Here is a 20,253-nt window from a genome sequence, read left to right on the forward strand (position 1 = left end):
GAGAGCACTCCTTTCGGTTACTAGGGCAGTCTTCAGGCCCATCCATTATTCCTGGCAACAGAAGGGGCATGTAAGAAATAGCCAGTGCAGGTTTCTTACTCTCCCCTCTACTACGTACAGCTGCTGATTCCAGTTACCCTTTATCCTACAAGAACCATTGTGCTGTCACAAAGAGAGGGCGGAAGAGGCAGAGGATTAACCCAGAGGCAGTTTCATAACTATCTTCTAAGGCTTGTAGCAACCCAAGGCTGTCCTTCTGGGCTGGCAAAATGGGTTGGGTGGGCCAGCCAGACATGATACCCTGTTTCTCATATTTTAAGACATACCCATAAAATAAGACATAGCAGGATTTTTAAGCATTCAAGGAATATAAGCCATACCCCGAAAATAAGACATAGTGATAGGCGCAGCAGCAATGCTGGCCGCGGCAGGAGGAGGAAAAAAAAAGACATCCCTTGAAAATAAGCCATAGTGTGTTTTTTTGAGGAAAAAATAAATATAAGACATGTCTTATAATATGAGAAACACGGTAGTGGAAAGAAAGGGGGCAAAGGGAAAGGCGGGAAAGCTCCTAGGAAGCCCCTGCGGTTAGGGTCAATCCTGCACCCAACAGATTACTTGGACCCAGAAGATCTATGCTCAAATCCTAGCAACTTGGCCAAGCACCTATTTCTCAGTTCCAGCTCTAAAATAATAAAAAGCAGCAGCTTTCCTGGTCAATAATAACCAACTGCATAGTGCTTTGACAAGGCACAACAAACAAGGTTTAGAAGTGATATGAGCAGTATCATGAGTAAAGCACACAGGCTGAGACAACGGCATTGGGAGATCTGGACACAGAAGGATCAGGTGGCACTTTCCAGGGCGACACATTTGGCGCCCAACAATTCAAATTGAGAAACGCAGCTCAAAGTTGCCGCATGAGGATGCAAGATTCTGTTTCAGCCCCATAAGGGACCATTACCTCTCCCCCCACAACCTAAATTATTTTGAACACTGAAAAAAAATGCCCTTGAAATAACCACCACTCTGCATTGTTATGATGTTGTTTGTTCATTTTTGTTTGTTTGTTTGCTTGTTTGTAGTAAGAATGTTCTCTATAGTTTGGAAAGAAAGAAAAAAGCCAATCCTTTTCCTTTGCTAGGAAAGAAATAATTCTCTGCTCTAAGAGCAAGGGAACAAGCAAGTGTGCCTTAAAAACCTGCAGCCAGATTAGATGTGATTTGCAGTTGCATCTTAGATGCTCGTTTAGGCATCTGACCTAACCCTCTCAAAATATATATTCCTTGGAGTTGTCTCAAAAAACACTTTTTCTTCAAACATACAGGAAATAAGGAGCACACTGCCTTGGATGGTTGCATAGTACACACCATCCATTTAAAAGCACGTGGACTTCTGCAAAGAATCTTGGGAAGTGTAGTTTGTCCCTCACATAGCTTCAATTCCCAGCACCCATAACAAACTACAAAATTCTTTGGGAGAACTAATGTGCTTTTAAATGTTATAAATGGATGGTGTGCGAGCAGTCTGCACTTTCCAAGTGAGTACAGTACTGTATACATTTTGCCTTGAGGACATGTGCTGATGAATGACAGCTGGGGGGCAGCTCCCTCTAACGGTAAAACTGTGTCATAGCAGAAGGTTGTAGAAAGGCAGGACCCACAAAAGTCAAAAGTTACAAGTTCAAAATTGTCTCATCTCACTGAACCTAAACCCTTATCTTTGAGAAAGCAGAGCAGGTCTAAGATGTGAAAGGAAAGAGGCAGGAGAGAGGCACAGCAAGACTTGGGGGGTTATGTTCTTATCATCAACCTCGGACCCTTCTCAGCTACTCAAATTTATTCCAGATTCCTGACCCAAAGAGGGATTAAGAAACATGTCTAGGAAGTACTGTGACAGTATGGACTGGCTGTGATTGATTATCAGTTAAACATCTGGCCAGTTCAGATGACAACCTTGAGCTAGGTTAAGAACTTTGAGAACTTAAAAGAGGAAAAGTCACTTTATCCAGGGACAGTCCACAAATATATTGGTGTCTTCCGATCTCTTTTTCTTAATGGTGCCTGCTTCTGCTCAGATTGCACAGAAAAAGCATTTTGGTTCCTGAAATTCATTCTGATGGAGCAGATAAAATATAACTGATATAATTCTGCAGGATGTGGTATTAAGTGTGCGCAAACAATCCAGGTCCAATGATCCCCAGGCATGCACCATCCTGGCACCCAAGCATCTTCACTTGGTCTCAAGTGGTTGAAAGCCAGGTGCAAAATACAGCTGGCACTTGGCTAATTTCGAACACTGTCTGTGACCTTCTCTAGAGCTTTTAAGGGGCTATGGAGCAAGCATCCCCAAACTTCGGCCCTCCAGATGTTTTGGACTACAATTCCCATCTTCCCCAACCACTGGTCCTGTTAGCTAGGGATCATGGGAGTTGTAGGCCAAAATATCTGGAGGGCCACAGTTTGGGGATGCCTGGGCTGGAGTATGTTCTGATGATACCCCTTTCTTGCCTGGCCACACCCACATTTGCTAAACCCACCAACTGGTACGCAGCCTTCTTGTCACTGAAGACAAAGTTCTGGTTCATGCATGTCCCTCAACCGCTTATTGATGTGGGAACCCCCACGCCTCCGTCATACATTAAGTAATGCGCAGATCTGACGCATGCAGCTATATGCACATAGGCCCATTTCGTGCTATACGTCCTCAAAAAAATAGTGGAGGATTGGGTGAAATAGAGGAGGATTGGGTGAAGCAAACCTATAGCAGCACACCTGAGGTCCTGAAACCACTAGCTTATTTTCCTGTGTAGGGGATGGAACAGACAAGCACCCCTGTTGCTCCACTGCACACGAAAAAGGGTGAACAGCTGAGCGAGGCTGAGATTGACAAAGATCGGAACATTATAGCAGGCTTGACAAGATATGGTTCTAGCCGCTGCCCCAACCCCTAAAAAAAACCCCACAAACTTCTCTTGCACCCCTCTGTGGAAAAACAACCCCAGGAGAAAACGTAAACTTGAAGATTATCTTCCGTAGGCTGCATTCATACGGCAGTTTATTCCCTTTTCACAACTTCCCCCTAACTGTTAAGTTCCACATTGCATTTGAGCTTTCACATGACCTAAAGGCTATTTCAAGAACTTTATTGTGCAAGTTTAGGGCTCATTTCCATGTTATTTGCCTCTGGGAGGGGGGGGGAATCCATTTGCAAACAATATGGAATTGAGTGCTACACGTGCGCTAAATTCCACCATGGTTACACCATTGTTCTGCAAGTGGATTGTTGCAAGTTCCTTCCCTGTATGGGACAGCTGCATATTCCTGCATTGCAGGGGTTGGACTAGATGATCCTTCCAAGGTCCCTTCCAACTTATGATCTATGAAGTATCTAAACGCTCAAATATAATGTGGAAATTAACACAGAGAAAAGTCGTGAAAACAGAAGAAACTGCCACGTGAACACAGCCCTTGAATTCCCAGGATTGCATAGGAACATACAATCAGAATATCACTTGGGTGGGGAGGTGGTTGTGTGGGTAAAAGCTGGATTTCTTCGAAGTCACTGGGTCATGAATCTTTATTCCAAGCAGTGGCAGCATCGGGGGGGGGGGAGAATCCAGGGTGACACAGAAGAGACAAAGTATTTTTCTAGGTGGGCAAGCTTTGTCCCACATGTTAAGATCTCGGGATGAAAAATAACACTCAATGTTGAGTCCATCAATTGGCAGGAGGAGGAGGGGGGTAAGTAGAGGGGCAAGTTCCACCCCTGGTTCCAAATATGGTGAGCTATGCAATAGGGACCCAGAATATTTGAAAAACATACAAGAGCTGATAGGTCTGTTTTAGTGTCCTGCTGGTACCTATGGGAATCTCAGGGTTCCACTGGATTTTTAAAATCAAGGTAGCTACATAGCAGTGCCTGGGTAAATGAGCCTTCATAACCAGTGGCCGCCACAACATCACAGGCCAACCTCTGAAAAAATTTTACTCAAGGTTTATGTAGGAGTCTCCATGAACTGCCAGGAACTTCAAGGAAAACCAGCTGAAAGGCTCAAAGGCAAAGGGGTGTAGGTGGGGGAAGAAAGCAGCTACCGACATTCCCACAGAGATACTTGGAGGATTTCTTAAGGGGGGAGGGAAGGATTTCACAACAGCACACAGGTGGCTCCTGAGAACCAAAGATCAACTCTATAGCAGGGTAGCAGAGATTAGAAAGAAGGCTTACTTTGGAGAGGCGCTTGTGTGACTTAAAAGGAAAGAGAAAAAAAGATGCAGAAAAAGCATGCAGGAAAGGAAATAAATGAAGTTATACACACAATTCAGGAGAAGCAAACTCAAAACAATCAGGAAATGCACCCCCTTCCCTTTCAGAGTTCAGAAAGACATATTTAAACTATGGAACATATTTAAACTATGGAACTCACTCCTGCAGGAGGCAGGAATAGCCACCAACTTGGGTGCCTTTAAAAGAGTATCAGACAAATTCATGGAGGAAAGGGCTATTGATGGCTACCAACGGCAACGGCTAAGATCTGCGTCTGCAGTTAGAGGAAGCGATGCTTTTGGATACCAGTTGCTAGAAACTGCAGGAAGGGAGACTGTTCTTATGCTTAGGTACTGCTTAAGGGTTTCCCCTTTGCGGCATCTGGGTCATTGGCCTGATCCAGCAGAGCTCTTTTTATGTCATGTTTTCTGACCGGTGGCTCCCTTCGCTATGACCAGGCACAACAGAAGCAGCAGCAGGAAAGCTAGCTTCCGCAGACAGCGAAGTTTTCTCTCTCCCTTGAAAGGTCCCCATTTGGAAGGGAAAGGAATTTGGGTTCTGGGCAAACCAATGAACCTGTGGGCTCTCTGCTGAGCCCCCAACAGCAGCCATCAAGGATAATGGCGTAAGGTGGGCTTCTTTAGAAACTGAGGACTCCGCTATGAACAGCCTACCAGCTCGTTTCACACAGCCTGGCACCAGAAAAACAGACAGCTGTCTGGCACTTCATCGTTGCAAATTAAATCCCCAAAGGCATATTTTCCTCCAGCAGGAACTTTCGACTACCTGCTGCAATATCCTGCTCTGTTCATTCAAGGCATGCTGGTCTGGGTTTTTATAAGGCCCCACCGACTGAAGCAATAAAGAGCTAGAAATAATTAAAATTAAGGGGTGTGGGGGGGGGAAGAAGGGGGGCTCAGCAGCCGGAACCTTAAGATAGGTATCTGTTCTTTTCACACATGTTGCTTATAATAAAAAGAACACCTCTCAAGAGCAGTAGCTGTCTTATAAATCCTGCCACATTCTTGATTGAATATCAGGTGACAGAAAATAAGCTTTTTATGCAGAGTGTGGGCCAGGCAATTCAGAAGCAGTGTAGTGTTTGCAGCCTACAGAAGCTGTAGTAAGCCTGATATGAATCTGGAATGACCATGATGTGAATCTGACTACCAGACTGCCAAACAGGCCAGAGAATAGCAGTGTGGTCTTAGTTCTTTTAAATGTGTTTTAAAAGGAATTAAGACAAATTCATGGAGGGTAAGGTAAGTTATGATGACTGTGTGTTACATCCAAGAACAGAGGCACTCTGCCTCTGAATACTAGTTACCGAGGGACATCAGTGGGAGGGGGCTATTTCCTTCATTTCTGACTTGGGGTTTCACATAAGCATCTGGCTGGCCACTATAGGATATAGGACATTGAACTGGATAGATCCAACAGGGCACTTCTTATGCTCTTAATGTTCAAAGAACCCTTTTAAAATGTACTCTTGTTTTGCAAAGAGAACCTCTACATCAGGCACCCCAACCTTCGGCCCTCCAGATGTTTTGGACTACAATTCCCATCATCCCTGACCACTGGTTCTGTTAGCTAGGGATCATGGGAGTTGTAGGCCAAAACATCTGGAGAGCCGCAGGTTGGGGATGCCTGCTCTACATGTTGCCGATGTTTCTAGGACTCACAACCAAGTTCACACAGACTGCTAGGTGAGTATCATTTACTATAATGTCCTTTGACCCTTTTTAACTTGTGGTTCAGAAAGGTTGTGCAGTCTAGCTAACAAACCTAATGATTCGTGTATTCAGAGTCCTGGAACTCACATTGATGCTGGGGACCTTAGTAGTTTTAAAACATTAGTCTGTGGATACTATTAAAAGTTTGTCAGGGCCACAAATTTCTGTGTGTACGCGCATGGATATTTGATAGTAGGAAGACAACTAAGAAAACTGTCAAATGAGCCCTACTCAAGCGCCAACCAGTTTGATTTGGTTTCTATCAGAGGGCAAAGTTAGGATCTAATTGAAGTGAGTCAACAAAAATAATTGGGAAGCAGGTGTAAAGAGGAAGGACACAAGTGGTCATTTTCCCCATACTATACAATATGAGTACACAACAGAGAGAGAGAGAGAGAGCGCAAACTATTCGTGAACAGACTCACCTTGGAATTCTTGGCCCCGCTACGACCCGACTGAGAGGAACAGCTACGGTGCACGCCTTGTTCTGGTGTGGAAGGGGATTTGTCTGAAGAGTGGTCTGAGCCTTTCTCCACCATGGCGTCTCCTTGGGGGTCCTGTGGCGTTGGAGACCGGGAGCGTTTGCGCAGGATAGGGGAGCAAGCAGGACTGCTGCGATTTGAGTTACTGGCAGTGCTGAAGGGGGAGGAAAAGAGAGCCAAGTCAATAACATGACAAAGCACAGGTATAATAAGCATGGTGCCTACGACGTGCCACCTGGGGGCTCTAAAAGGAACACAGAGACAGGAGCTATCAGGTGTGGCTTCTGGAAGGAGAGCCTCCACCCTCTTCCTCGGAGGCAGAGGAGCTGGGCCCCCACATAAATTGTAGCACAACAACTCCATCTTCCTTGACCATCGGCCATGCTCGCAGAGGCTCATGGGAACTGGAGCTCAGCAACATATAGAGGCCCACAGGTTTCCCACCTCTAGTCTAAAACTGCTCCCTCCCCCCCAAAAAAAAGAACCCTCAGGGTTTCCTAAGATAGGGTGTCTAACCACATGAGTCCAAGAAGTAAAAAAGGGGAGGTGGTGAGGACAAGTTGCAGTTATCAACCTCACCACTTAAGGGTGGTCAAACCACATTCAGCAACTATGTACTTAATCGCTTTGGTGTGACATTAGTGATGTGCAAACTCACTTCAGTGATGGGGTGTGGGGGTGTGGATGACTTCTATTACATTTTTTTCCAACTGGCAAGATGTATTGTAAGTTTACAAAATTGCTCTTTGTAAATGCAAATACGACTAAGTGGCAGTTATAAATGATAACATGCTGACATTTTGTTTTTGATGTATTTTATGAACATCTTTTCGGTTGGAATATCTGCAATGATTTACTTTTATTTTAGTTCAGTGTTGGGGTTGCTCTTCTTGGCATTCTTACTGCTTCAGCTCTGCTCATCGTTTCATTCTCCAGGCACGTGTTTGAAATCTGACCAACCAAATGCAGGTCTGGGAAATGACAGAAATCCTTTGGCAAATCACTTTGTGCATGAATCTTCTGGTTACTGTATGGCAGGAAGCCTCACTGAAAACAGTAACAGTCCCACGAAACTGAGCTGGTTTACATTGCTGCTCATTAACTGAAGGTTATAGAGTGAATGGGTGACTGCTCATGTTATACCAAAGACAGGCCTTCAGCTGAGAATTTCTACATGTGGTGCTTCCATTGCAGCCCTAGACAGTTCCTTGATTGTTCCTTAGCTTTCTTTCCCTCCCCTAATATTCTCTCTTCCTTGTCTTCTTTCATCCTCATGCTGGTCCTGTAAGGTAGAGGCTGAAAGATCGACTTTAACAATGTCATATGCTTTCCTCCATGTCAAAGTATGCATTAAAAGCCACATCTCCTGCAACGCTATACTATACTGGTTTTCAGGGATCTTACTGAACACCATCTGCTGCAGTATTTGGTATTTTCATCAATGAATTAAAAGAGATTTGCCCTTCAGTACAAACTCTCCAAAGGTTGTGCGTGGCACGGTCCACTGGCATTACAGATATCATGCCCTGCAGAGTAGAGACCAGGCAACTGGAAAACGTATCTGCTGCTCTAAGAAGGAAGAGAGATTTAGGAACATAAGAAGAAGCCTGCTGGATTAGGCCAATGGCCCATCTAGTCCAGCATCCTGTTCTCATAGTGGCCAACCAGGTGCTTGTGGCAAAAGATTCCTGCATTGCAGGGGCTGAACTAGATGTTCCTTGAACTAGATGTTCCAACTCTACAATTCTATGATTCTATGGAACCTCCACATTTTTAGAGGCAGTGTTTTCCCACTATATATCAGTGGTAAGGTTGCTGGAAGCAACACAAAATTAATGATTTTCTGACAAATGATCTAATATTCTTACCCATCAGTGGAAAAGTTTCACCACAGTTTATGACACATGAATATCAAGTTTTCTGCTGGACAACAGAAGAGAGCAAGAACACTCTTTGGCACGTGTGACAATTCTGATTTGCCTTCTTTCTCAGTCCCCAACCCCAAATCTTTCAAAAAACCTTTGCTGTTCCTGTTCAATCCGAGAGTTTTGAATCTGACCCAAGAACAGCCATGACAAATGCCTTCTGTTGTTCCCATAGTAACCAGGGTTTGCAAAGGAACCAGGAATCCACGCTTGAAATGACAAAACAGCTTGACCCACTTTAGAAAAAATATATATATAATAAAACTTTATTAAACTAACTGGCCAAAGGCTGTTGAAAACCCCAGATGACCCCTCTCAGCAATCCGGATAAGTTTGTTGGAAACACAACACTGCAATGGATACACAACATACAATTTTATGAGAACAACTTTAGGCTGCAGGACTGGTGGCAAAAACTAATGATTGCAACTCGTGTGTGTGTGTGATCCTAGACATCGCGATTGCAGAAGAAAGCTTGAAAACTGCAGGAGTTTTAGAGCCTTTTTTCTCCTACATGAATATAGTTTTCATTCAAATGCTGCAGTTCTGCTAGGGAATAAGGGAATGAGGCTATTAACAGTATAATGTTTGAAACATTTGTCTTCAGGATTTCAAAAGGTTTCTTAGCAAGGCTGTTAATACTGGATACCACGATACAGTATATTGTTCCACCAGCCAAAAATATACATTTGGTGGATATACACTAGTAGTAAGTAAATAGCAGCCACTCAAACAAAGTCAGAAAACAGTAGGGTTCCTGTGACAATTCACTAGATTTAAATCCCAATGTAGATATTGTATTCCCACTGGTGAGGTTAAATAACCTGGACTCTCTTCTCTAATACTAGCAGACTAGTCAATCAATCAACTGCTTACTAATTGACCATCAGATATTGTTAAATGTTTCCAAGAGTGCTGTATGGAGGACAGCCTACTTTTTACCAGTTCATTGGGGTGCCACTCATTAGCCAGGGAAAGTGGGCAGCTTGCTCCTGAGCCCTGCAGCAGTGAGAGGCAATCCTAGCAGCATAGCAAAGCTTCTCTTGCTAGCTGTGATACCTGCAAGGCATCTCCAATCAAGCAGTCCGGAAGAATATAAGAAGAGCCCGGCTGGGCTCATCTAGTCCAGCATCCTGTTCTCACAGTGCCCAACCAGATGCCTGGGGGAAGCCTGCAAACTGGACACATGCGCAGCAGCACTCTCATGTTCTGTGGCTTCCAGAAACTGGTACAGTGGAACCTCGGTTTACGATTACCTCCGTTTACGAACGCTTCAGCGAGTGAACGCCGCGGACCCGGAAGTGTTTACATCCGGGTTCCGCGGCATCGGATGCGCAGAAGCGATCTGCGCAGCTCGCGCATGCGCAGAAGCGATCTACACAGAGTGTGCATGCGCAAAAGCGCTCTATCGGTGCTTCGCGCATGCGCAGAAGCGTGCCTTCGGCGAGCGAACGCCTCCGCAGAACAGATTGTGGTCACAAACCGAGGTACCACTGTATTCAGAGACATTATGCCTCTGACAGTTGACATATAACACAGCCATTGTAGCCACTGATAGCCTTGCCCTTCGTGAATTGGTCCAATCCTCTTTTTAAAGTCATCCAACTTCCAATAATAAATAATAATAATTTATTATTTATACCCCGCCCATCTGGTTAAGCTTCCCCAGCCACTCTGGGCAGCTCCCAACAGAATATTAAAACACAATAAAACATCAAACATTAAAAAAGCTTCCCTAAACAGGGCTGCCTTCAGATGTCTTCTAAAAGTCAGATAATTGTTTATTTCCTTGACATCTGATGGGAGGGTGTTCAACAGGGCGGGCGCCACTACCAAGAAGGCCTTCTGCCTGGTTCCCTATAACCTCATTTCTCTCAGTGAGGGAACCTCCAGAAGGCCCTCAGAGCTGGACCTCAGTGTCTGGGCTGAACGATGGGGGTGGAGACGCTCCTTCGGGGATACTGGTAGCCACCACAGCCTCCTGTGGGAATGAGTTTCATAGTTGTACAAAGAAGTGCTTTCTGTTGTCTCTCCTGAATATTCCATTCAGCTTCATCGTAAAGTTTTCTCTAGCCACTTGATCCATGTCATACTTTAACTTCATAAACTTCCATCATGTCACCTCTCACTTGCCTTTTCTCAAAATTACAGCGGGTGACACTGACAAATTTCATTTCACATTCAAATCCTCCAACAAATTCTTCAGTTGCCTCACTGACAATTTCATTTCCCAGAAGGTAGAAGAAGCAACTATAGGGGATCGTCTATCTTGGACCTGCTCCTCACAAACAGGGAGGAATTTATTGATGAAGTGGAAGTACTGGGAAACTTGGGAGCAAGTGATCATGTCTTCCTGGGTTTCAGCATACAGAGGCAAGAGAAAGCTGAGTATAGTCGTACATACACTCAGGACTTTCAGGCGAAGTTCAAACAGTTTAAGGCACAACTGGGTGAGATCCCAGAGTCAGAAATACTAAGAGAAAGGAGTCCAAGATAGGATTTTCTTTCAGGTGAAATACTGAAGGCCCAAATGCAGACAAGAAAGAAAAATGGGAGGCATCTAAAGAAACCATTGTGGCTGCAAAAGGAGCTTACAGATGAGCTGAGATTTAATAAGGGCATCTATAAGAAATGCAAGAAATGGAAAATCACAAAAGAGTATACAAGAGTAGTCAACAGTTGCAGGATGAATGTCATGGAGGCTAAAGCTCAGAATGAGCTCAGGCTTGCAAAGAGGTTAAAAACAATAAAAGGATTTATTTGGCTTAAATCAGGGTTTCCCAAACTTGGGTCTCCAGCTGTTGCTGGACTACAACTCCCATCATCTCTGGCTAGCAGGACCAGTGGTTGAGGATGATGGGAATTGTATCCCCCCCCCTCCCAAAAAAAATGGAGACCTAAGTTTGGGAAACCCTGCTTTAGATACAGTGATAGAAGCTTCCCAATAAGAATATGGAGTCTGGTGAAAGGGTCTCTGAAATATGGCAGCAGTTTTTAGCTACAGTATTGAAAGAGGGGTATTTACAAGCTGTTCTTTCTGCAGCACATACCATACTTCTTGCCTCTTCAAAAAGACAGGAAGTAAAATTATTCCAAGTTGAAAACCACACATATCTGTTTGTAAACTCTCTCAGAACACCCTCCTTTCCTGCTGCAACAGTTTGTGCATCTATGATCAATACAGCAATAGCTCCCTGTTTCCAGGTGCACTATACTGCTCCCAGAAGGTAACTTAAAAGTAGTAAGGAAATAAGTCTTGTTAGACTAATGACTGTTGGCATAAAAAGATCTTCGGGTATAGGGTGGTATAGAAATTAAATTAATAATAATAATAATAATAATAATAATGAGCATGCAAACTGATATCACTTCCTAAGCATCAGTCAGTGTTAGAAACTGAGATATGAAAGCTAGGATCTAAATGGCACCTTAAAGCTAGATTATGGGTGCAACAACGGAATATCTAGGCATGCTTTTTTAATAACAATAATACAAAGCTGAAAATGAATGAACTGCAGCTAAAATGAATGAACTGCAGCTAAAATTATTTTTTACGTGCTCTAGTCCTTCCCCTGCCCACCCTGCTAATATTCTTAAGAGGGCCTCTTCTCCAGTCTTCAGAAAGTAGCTGGAAGTGGGGAGGCAGATAAAGCTCTTCCTTCGCTTCCACTCCTTCCTTCCAGTTTTAATCTGAAGTCTTAGGTGCAGTACTGCGCCCAGAGCTCAGAAACTCCTCGCGCTAATGAAATTCCCTGTCACAAAATGTGCCTAGAACAAGGGGAGTTTCAAACACTGGCTCAGTTCTTAATGAACGGTGCAACCCCAAAGCATCTCTATTTCTACATATCAAGAAAGCTCTGCATTTCATGTTCTGCAACTCCTGGTAAAACTATATTGCACTTTGGAGATAATTTCCTCTTTTGCAATTTTCAATACATTAATATGGGGTCTTGGATTCATAGCAATAGCACATACCTAACAGGATCAGCTGGGATATTTGAAGACATTACCAAGCCCCGGGGGGAGGGGGGACGTAAAAATATTAGCCAGAGGTGGAATCCCACTGCACCTTCAGATAATTTGGCTCATAACTCATTAGAACTCAAAACTGTTATTTTAAAATATCTGCACAAAACAACAGCCTAGTTTTATTGCCTCCAAAAGCTCTCCATTTCTTGGGGAACTGGCCTGTCTTTAAGCCAGCTTGCCATGACAGCTACACAGTGGTAACAGCTTGTACAGACAGCAATGAAACAGACAGCCAAATCCTTTTTTTCCTTTTTTTGCAGCATGTAATGTTTATGAGTTTCCCTGAGGACACTCTCATGTATGTTGGAGGGTGTTACATCCTGCTAGGGATAGGGAGGGGTGGCAGGAGAGAGATTGTCTTTCCCGGAGCAGGGAGATGCAGCAAGCCTCTGACAACATCTACCTGCAGTTCAACCGGGATCAACTTTCATAGGCTAAAAGAAGACACGGTGATCTTCAGTGTTGAGCAAGCAGGATCAACTCCATTTACTTTGCAGGGGTTATCGGACACTCCTTTCATTTACTATCCTGCTTCTTTCCCACCTCACTCCCTCCCCTGGCTGTCCCTCCAGTCTCTGTAGCCTTTGCTCTTACTGTACTCTGCATTCACCAAGCCAAACCTACATAACACTTAAACTAATAAGAATGTAAATACAAACTATGTTTCAGGCTATTGAAGGTCGGCAAGGAGCGATGCAGGGGCAAAGCATGTCCCACCCTCACCATGGCACATGCTCATCATCACGCATTCAATTTGCAAGGGCCTGATCAGTCGTGGTGGTGGTTCCCAGTTGGGTAGACTGGTTGGAGTGTCAAACTAGGACCTGCCAGGGCTCACACCCCCACTCAGCCATGAATCTTCCTGGGTGACCTTGAGCCAGTCACTGCCTCTCAGCCTAACCTACCTCACAGGGTTGTTGTGGGGATTAAATGAGGTGGAAAGCCATGTATGCCACCTCAAGCTCCTTGGAGGAAAAGGTCATAGAGTTGGGATTAGAAATGCAATTAATAAGTACATAAAGTATGAAAGGAGGCTTCCCTAGACTGCATTTACAGCATAGGAATCTCTTTATTAATAGAAAACAACAAAACAAAAAAGTTATCCTGAGATTTTACATGAAATACTGGGACTCTTAATTTCCTCCCACAGGGCTGAAACCACATCCCCAGAAGACACTCCCATCTCCCTTGTAAAAGGTAAAGGTAAAGGGGCCCCTGACCATCAGGTCCAGTCGTGTCCGACTCTGGGGTTGCGGCGCTCATCTCGCTCTATAGGCCTAGGGAGCCGGCGTTTGTCCGCAGACAGCTTCCGGGTCATGTGGCCAGCATGACAAAGATGCTTCTGGTGAACCAGAGCAGCGCACGGAAACACCGTTTACCTTCCCGCCGGAGCGGTCCCTATTTATCTACTTGCACTTTGATGTGCTTTCGAACTGCTAGGTGGGCAGGAGCTGGGACCGAACAACGGGAGCTCACCCCGTTGCAGGGATTCGAACCGCCGACCTTCTGATCAGCAAGCCCTAGACTCTGTGATTTAGCCCACAGCGCCACCTGGGTCTCCCTTGAGCAGAGGTTTATTATTTACTCCTGGTGCAGTTACAATTGCAGAAAGGGGTGTGTGCGGTAAAGTCTTTCCCGCATGTGCTCATTTCTAGGAAGAAGATGACAGCGACAAAAAAAAAAAGGGGCAGGCAGATAAAGCGAGAGCGGAGGGGGCGGAATGACATAGACTCACACCTTCACCGCCCATCTTCCTCCCTGTCCTTAACCACCTCAGACAGTCCCCTTCATCATCATCACTAACACCCGCCTCCAGCACTGCAAACCGTGAAAGGAGATGATGTGTCAGACTCTCATAACCAGCCCCCTTTGTCTCCTCCTGTCATCTTTGGAAGAAACATACCCTAGGCAAAAAAGGGGAAAGCGGTGTGTGTGTGTGTGTGTGTGTAAGCAGGATTGGGGGGGGCTCACAGCCAGGGAGCACATGGGCACACAAGCGCACACAGAGCAGACCCAACTGCTGCTGCATGACGCACTCAGAAATCAACCAAATCTCCACCTTCAACCCCCTTTTCTCTCTTTCTCTCTGTTCAAAGGGCTGCGAAACACCAGGAGCATATTGCCTGTCTCTTCTTCCCAGAAGCAAAAAGGGAGGCGGAAAGACCACAGAAATCACTGCTTCACTCTTCAACTGCAAAGAGGATGTGACGGTGGCTGCTGCAGAGGATGGATTGGAGGGGGGACTGAACCCTACCACCCCAACCAAAGAGGAGATGGTTTGGGGGGGGAGAGAAGAGGCATCTCTGCAACATGATGTCACACTGGCTGCTTTCATGCTCAGCCTTCCGCCGCACACTCCCCCCATCCCCAGCAGAGAACAGAAGCAGCAGCCGGCGCCACCAACATGGACTCCGGATTTATTCAAGCAGGGAACCGTATGCCTCTGGCACCAATCTTTCTCTCTCTCTCCCTCCGCACAGAAAGTCCCCGACATAAACATGTACAAAAAGGACCCGCAGAGGCGCACATGGGCAACTAGATCGCTCAGAGAGCAAGAAAGAGAGACGGACGGACGGACAGAGAGAGAGAGGCAGGCAGAGAGCGACTGGAGAAAAGAGCAGAGCGCGCCACTAACCTGGTAGCCATTAGGGACTAGTAGCATACAGTGGAGCAGCTGGGAGTTCATTCATTCATGCAGTTGGGCGGTGGGGGTTGGGGGCAGAGAGGGGGGGTGGGCCAGTGAGGAGGTGAAAGGGCCGTGCCCCTCCCGGACCATCTTGAAAGCCCTTCTTCCTCACCCCCCCTCTAGGAAGGGGGGGCTTACTCCAGAAGGGAGCCCCCTCTCTCTGCAGCGCGCCAGAGCTGCGTGTGCCCAGCCATAGCCGGTCCTCGCCTACGGCCGCCCCTTTGCACCCCCCTCAAGACTTTTGCCAGCTTGTGCCGCCGTCTCCCTCCTGCCTGTTCCCTTCTCTCTCGCACACACGCACGCGCGCGGACACACACACACAGGCAGCAGGACAGGCGCGCACACACTGGCGCACACAGGGAGCGCTTGCTCGCTGCCTGTTTACATAATGCAACCTATGGTGCAGTCGCGCCGTCCTCAATTATGCACGCCTGCTCTGCACGGGGCTGGCCAGGGGTTCCGGTTTTAGCGGTTCCCTCTCGGGTCCGGAGGGGTTAAAGCGGGCGGGGGGGGGGGCGGCAAACGAGAGTACGACTTCAGCACCATGCGCATTTCAGCACAACCGTTGCAAGATCTTGCCGTTCACTTGCAGCAGGGTAGGAATTCAAAAGTGGTACAGGGTGATTTTTTTCTCGGAATTCTGCATCCCAGCAGTGGTATATTTCACCAGGGGATAAATAAACTCTTACCCTGGCCAGCAGAACTCTCCTTTTAAAAAAATCAGTAAGAGGAAAAAATGCTCTGCTTCAAACGCCACGGGCTTCCCAAGCACCTTCTGTGCTCTCCGACCTTAAATTGATGAGCGGTGCCATGCTTTGTGTGAACAACACAAGTGTAACACCAGCATATAAACAATGACTGCCATGCAAAGCGTAAACAGCAAAACACAACATGTCCTTAAATACCTGAGGATGGCAACTTTCATGCCATACATTTACAGCACTGTAATACACTTCAACCAGCTATTGATTCCCCTAAGAATTCTGGGAGCTGTAGTTTGTTAAGAGTGCTAAGAATTGTTAGAAGATACCTGTTTCCCTTGTAGAGCTAGAATTCTCAGAGTGATTTAGAAATCAGTCCCTCAGGGAACTCTAGGAAATGTAGCACTGTGAGGGGAATAGGGGGAAAATCTCAGGATCCTTAACAAGCTACTCTTCCCAGGATTCTTTGGGGAAGCCATGAGTTTTTCAAGTGGCTTCACTGTGCTTTAAAAGTATGGTGTGAATGTGGCCAATATAAGGATGGCCATCATCCATTTGTACTTTTGCCTGCTTACTTACTGCTAACATTGTAACCACAACAAGCAAAACTGCTGTGGAAGGCATGGAGGGACTCTTAACATGTTCACCTACAGAAGAAAAACATGCCACACTCTCCCACTAGGAACCAGAATCTGAAGAATACTGATGGAAATGTCTTGAGTTCAAAAGGCATTATGTTGTGAGCAACAAATAAATCCTAACCTCCACCACGTCCAGATGCAATATTTTAAAGATAGGGCTACCATCTATCTCTTTCCAGACATGGGCAGCGCTTAGTTCTTGCTATCTACCCTGCAAAGAGATGTCCTGACACACGTTTGTTGTTCTGGTTAGCAGGAAGAAACCAGGAGCAGGAAACATTAATTGAAATTATAGCAGCACCATGTGCCAACTTCACTGTTACAAATTAGGTGTGATTCTGAACTAGAGGGAAGAACTAGCAAACCCCGCAGGAGGACAAGCATGCTGTATACATCCTTTCTCACAAAAAACCCTTTGAGGTAGGCAAGATGGAGAGGTAGTGGCTGGCCCAAGGACACCCAGTGTGTGACTGAATGGGGGTTTGAACCCCAGAATCCGAGGTCCTAGCCCAATGTTCTTAACCAGCCCACCACACAGAATTCATGGCAAACACAGGTCTCAGGCTAGGCTAGAGAGAAGTGGCTGAAGGTGCAATGTGACAAGAGGCAAGAGGCCACCAAGTCTACAGAAAACGCTTTATGACAACTTCTCTTTAATGATGGACTCTTAAATTAAGATCCCTCTGCCTTAGCGTTCTGATGGCACACGCATGTTAAGTAGGATTTGGGGGGGTTCCATCTACTGTGGGATTTAAAACATTCAAGCAGCGGTTCTTTAATAGATATAGTTTTAGGGATCATGTATAACCCTCAAATCTGTGAACAAGTTTGAAGTACGTTTAAAGATTAGAAGTCATCAGCAGCCCTGAGCAGATTACTGTTATCAGAAAGACAAGGCTTCTGAGTTCCACACAGCTTATTGTAACCCACAAAATGTCCTAGTCTAGCAGGACAGGGAAACACAATTGCATGGCTTGCTCTCAAACCCTTCTAGCATACATCTATAAAAGCAGTCCAGCCCACTGCGCTGAGAAACAAAAGAAAATGCAACAGTCGCTTGCTCCGCTCTACCAATGGCAAGACAAACCCAGACAGCAAGTTTATCTTACATCCCACTTTTGAGTGCCAGTCCTAGCAAAGAATGCATCCTATAAATGCTGGAGACAGCGATGGAAGGAACATTAATAATAGAAGAGGCAGCACTTAAGAACTGCAGCAAACAGCAAAATGCTGCCATGGCAGAATAATACATACTTTCAGAAACCTTTGGGTCTTTGCTTCACCATAAATACTTAAACCGGCACACATGAACTGCAAGCTCTGTATATGAAGAATTCTGCTCACTTTTAAGAATTGCTTATTACTCTCTGCTCTCTTTGGCACTTTGATTGCAGTGTTGCATGTTTTGAGACAAACATAAAAAGCAGGAATAAAAGCCAAGAGGCTGGTTTTTGGAGGAGGGTGTCAAAGCATAAGTAGCACACGGTTAAGTTCTCTGGTGTGTGTTCACTGTTTGGCGATTACCCATGTTGTTACAAAAAATATTCTTATTAGTTTCATTAGAATACAAAACAACATGGAGGAGCATTGAAGATGTATAAAAGGATATCGCTTTAAAGGATATTCAGATTGTTCATCCCAAAGTATCTTTCAATATAGCCCTGTGACTTAACGGAAGATGGAAGCTCTGTACTGCATATGAAACATAATGAATGTACCACTGGACAAGTTACTGTAGTTATAGCTTGTTCTTGTATTTACATGCAAAGGAATAAAAATTGCAGAAAACTTGTCTGGTACATAGGGTAAAACTTTTGGTAATTATTTCTGTATAAATATATCCGTTTAGGAACCTGCAAGATCCTGGTTCAAACCTCACCTCTGCCATTAACTCACAAAGTGTTCTCAGGCATGTTAAGTCCTCAGCTCTAATCTTAAGTACTATCCCCCCATCCCCCCCACAATACAGGCATTTCTTATAGAGCAGACAAGTTTGGGGAAGAAAATGCATCCGATTCATTCAGAATTGTAATAAGGAACCATGGTCACGTCCAGCCATTATCTTGGTTGAAAAGCTTCTCTGTTTTCTGTGTTCTTTGACTATTCATCATCATCATCATCATCATCATCATCATCATCATCATCATCATCAAAACGTGTTGGAATCAGATTCTTTAACAAGAGATTTCCATGCTCTGTCTGTCAGTTGTTGTTGTTTTACAATTCTCAAGCAACTCATCTTCTTGGGCAATTCACATGGAAATGAAATTGTTGTCAAACATAGAAGAAATTTCAAAACATGTGGACGAGGGGAAGGCATCCAAATGGCACTTTTTGCCTGGTGGCAGAAACTGAGGCCACGGATACTTTAGCACTGTCCCCCAGTTTTGCCAAGGCTTCTGTTCAGCTCCCTCAGCCGTAACCCCATCTCCTCCATTAATATTACATCTCTCAGGTGATGGGAAATGACTCACCTGTCCAGGTAATTAAAGCCCGAGGCTGATGAGGAAAGCGTGAGAGGCAGTCCAGTCACTCAGCAGTCAGGGTTGTAAAGATCCTGCCTCAGTAGAGGAAAATTTAATGCATCAACTGAGAGTGTTTTCTGACGGCCTCGTAAACCAAACCATGGACTCCATTAGAGATGAAGTCATCTGGATTTCTCCAATTTTAAACAGGCCATAGCTTTGTACTTTAGCCTTATTTTCCCTTTTTCTAAGTTGATCACATTTCTACAGGATAGTTCCTTACAATATTTATTTATTTGGAGCATTTATACACGGCACTTCATCCAAAAGGGCTCCCAGGAGGCGGATTTAGGGGAGCGCAACCTGTTCAGTCGCACTGGGCTCAGAGCTTCAGGGTCACTGCAACTATGATGTAGAATAGAAAGCAAGAGGCGCCCGGGGGGGGGGGGGAGACGACCACAGAATTTTGCTGTCTCACATGGTGCTGCTGAAAATTGAGGTCCCAAGTTCAGCCACTGCTCCCAGGCCTTCAAAACAAGACATTCCCTACACACAGGCTAAAAGGGACAGAAGAGGAAAATGAAAATAAAAAACTCACGCAATAATTTCTAAACAATTGTTCCCATAATGCAGCTGGCACAGTTCAGGGGCAGGAGTGCCCAGTGTTACAAAGTCAGATATATAAGCTAATGACCAAATAGCGCCTTAAACCTAGGTTACGGTCGCCACAATGGAATACCTGGGCACCATTTCCTCCCGGTGAATATTGTGATTATTCATTCATTTCTATACTGCTTTATATTTTAAAGAACAAATCTGAAAATGATTTGCAACACATTAAAACGTCAAATAAAACAATCCAAAAATAAAACAAATTCAGGCTTCAAAGAGAATATTTCAGATCCTTCTCCAAGTGACATTTTGCTTTCCCCACTCGCCATCCTGGCATCCAAAGGTTTTCACAGGTTGCAGTGGGACCCACGCCAGTCACAAAATGCACCTGGCGCCTGGCTAATTTCTAACACTGGGAGTGCCCAATAGAGCTGAGGCTCTAGCAAAGCTGGTGAAATGAGCCCTGCTTCCTTCTCTCTCGTTGAAGCAGTCTGATGGAATGGCTATCCCCAGGTGACAGAGGAGGAGGGAGGAGGCGTGATGGAGCAGGTTGCTAGACCTGACGCATAGGGTGTTGCGCTCAAAGATTCATCCTTTCGCCAAAATTTAAAAAATGGACACATTTTCTTCTACTGAGGTCTGAAATGTTGCTTGGTGTTTCACTTTGTTGCTTCCTGCCTCCCCGGCTTGCCTTCCAGACTCCTGTATCTGCA

General features: G+C 45.2%; 1 protein-coding gene across 9 annotated transcripts in view; it reads right to left on the reverse strand.

Annotated features, from left to right (window-relative positions):
- The window catches only part of GRAMD1B (GRAM domain containing 1B), a 163,685-nt gene that overhangs the window by 62,439 nt on the left and 80,993 nt on the right, over nt 1-20,253 (reverse strand). For 7 of the 9 annotated variants that reach the window (XM_060268295.1, XM_060268296.1, XM_035138799.2 and 4 more), the window contains one exon: nt 6,425-6,635. In XM_060268295.1, coding sequence (XP_060124278.1) covers nt 6,425-6,635 — 211 coding nt within the window. Of the gene's footprint in view, nt 1-6,424; nt 6,636-20,253 lie in introns of those variants that run through there. The other 2 variants (XM_060268294.1, XM_060268293.1) reach the window with 2 other exon arrangements.

Source organism: Zootoca vivipara, chromosome 15 (assembly GCF_963506605.1).
Source record: "Zootoca vivipara chromosome 15, rZooViv1.1, whole genome shotgun sequence".
Taxonomy (NCBI): Eukaryota; Metazoa; Chordata; class Lepidosauria; order Squamata; family Lacertidae; genus Zootoca; species Zootoca vivipara.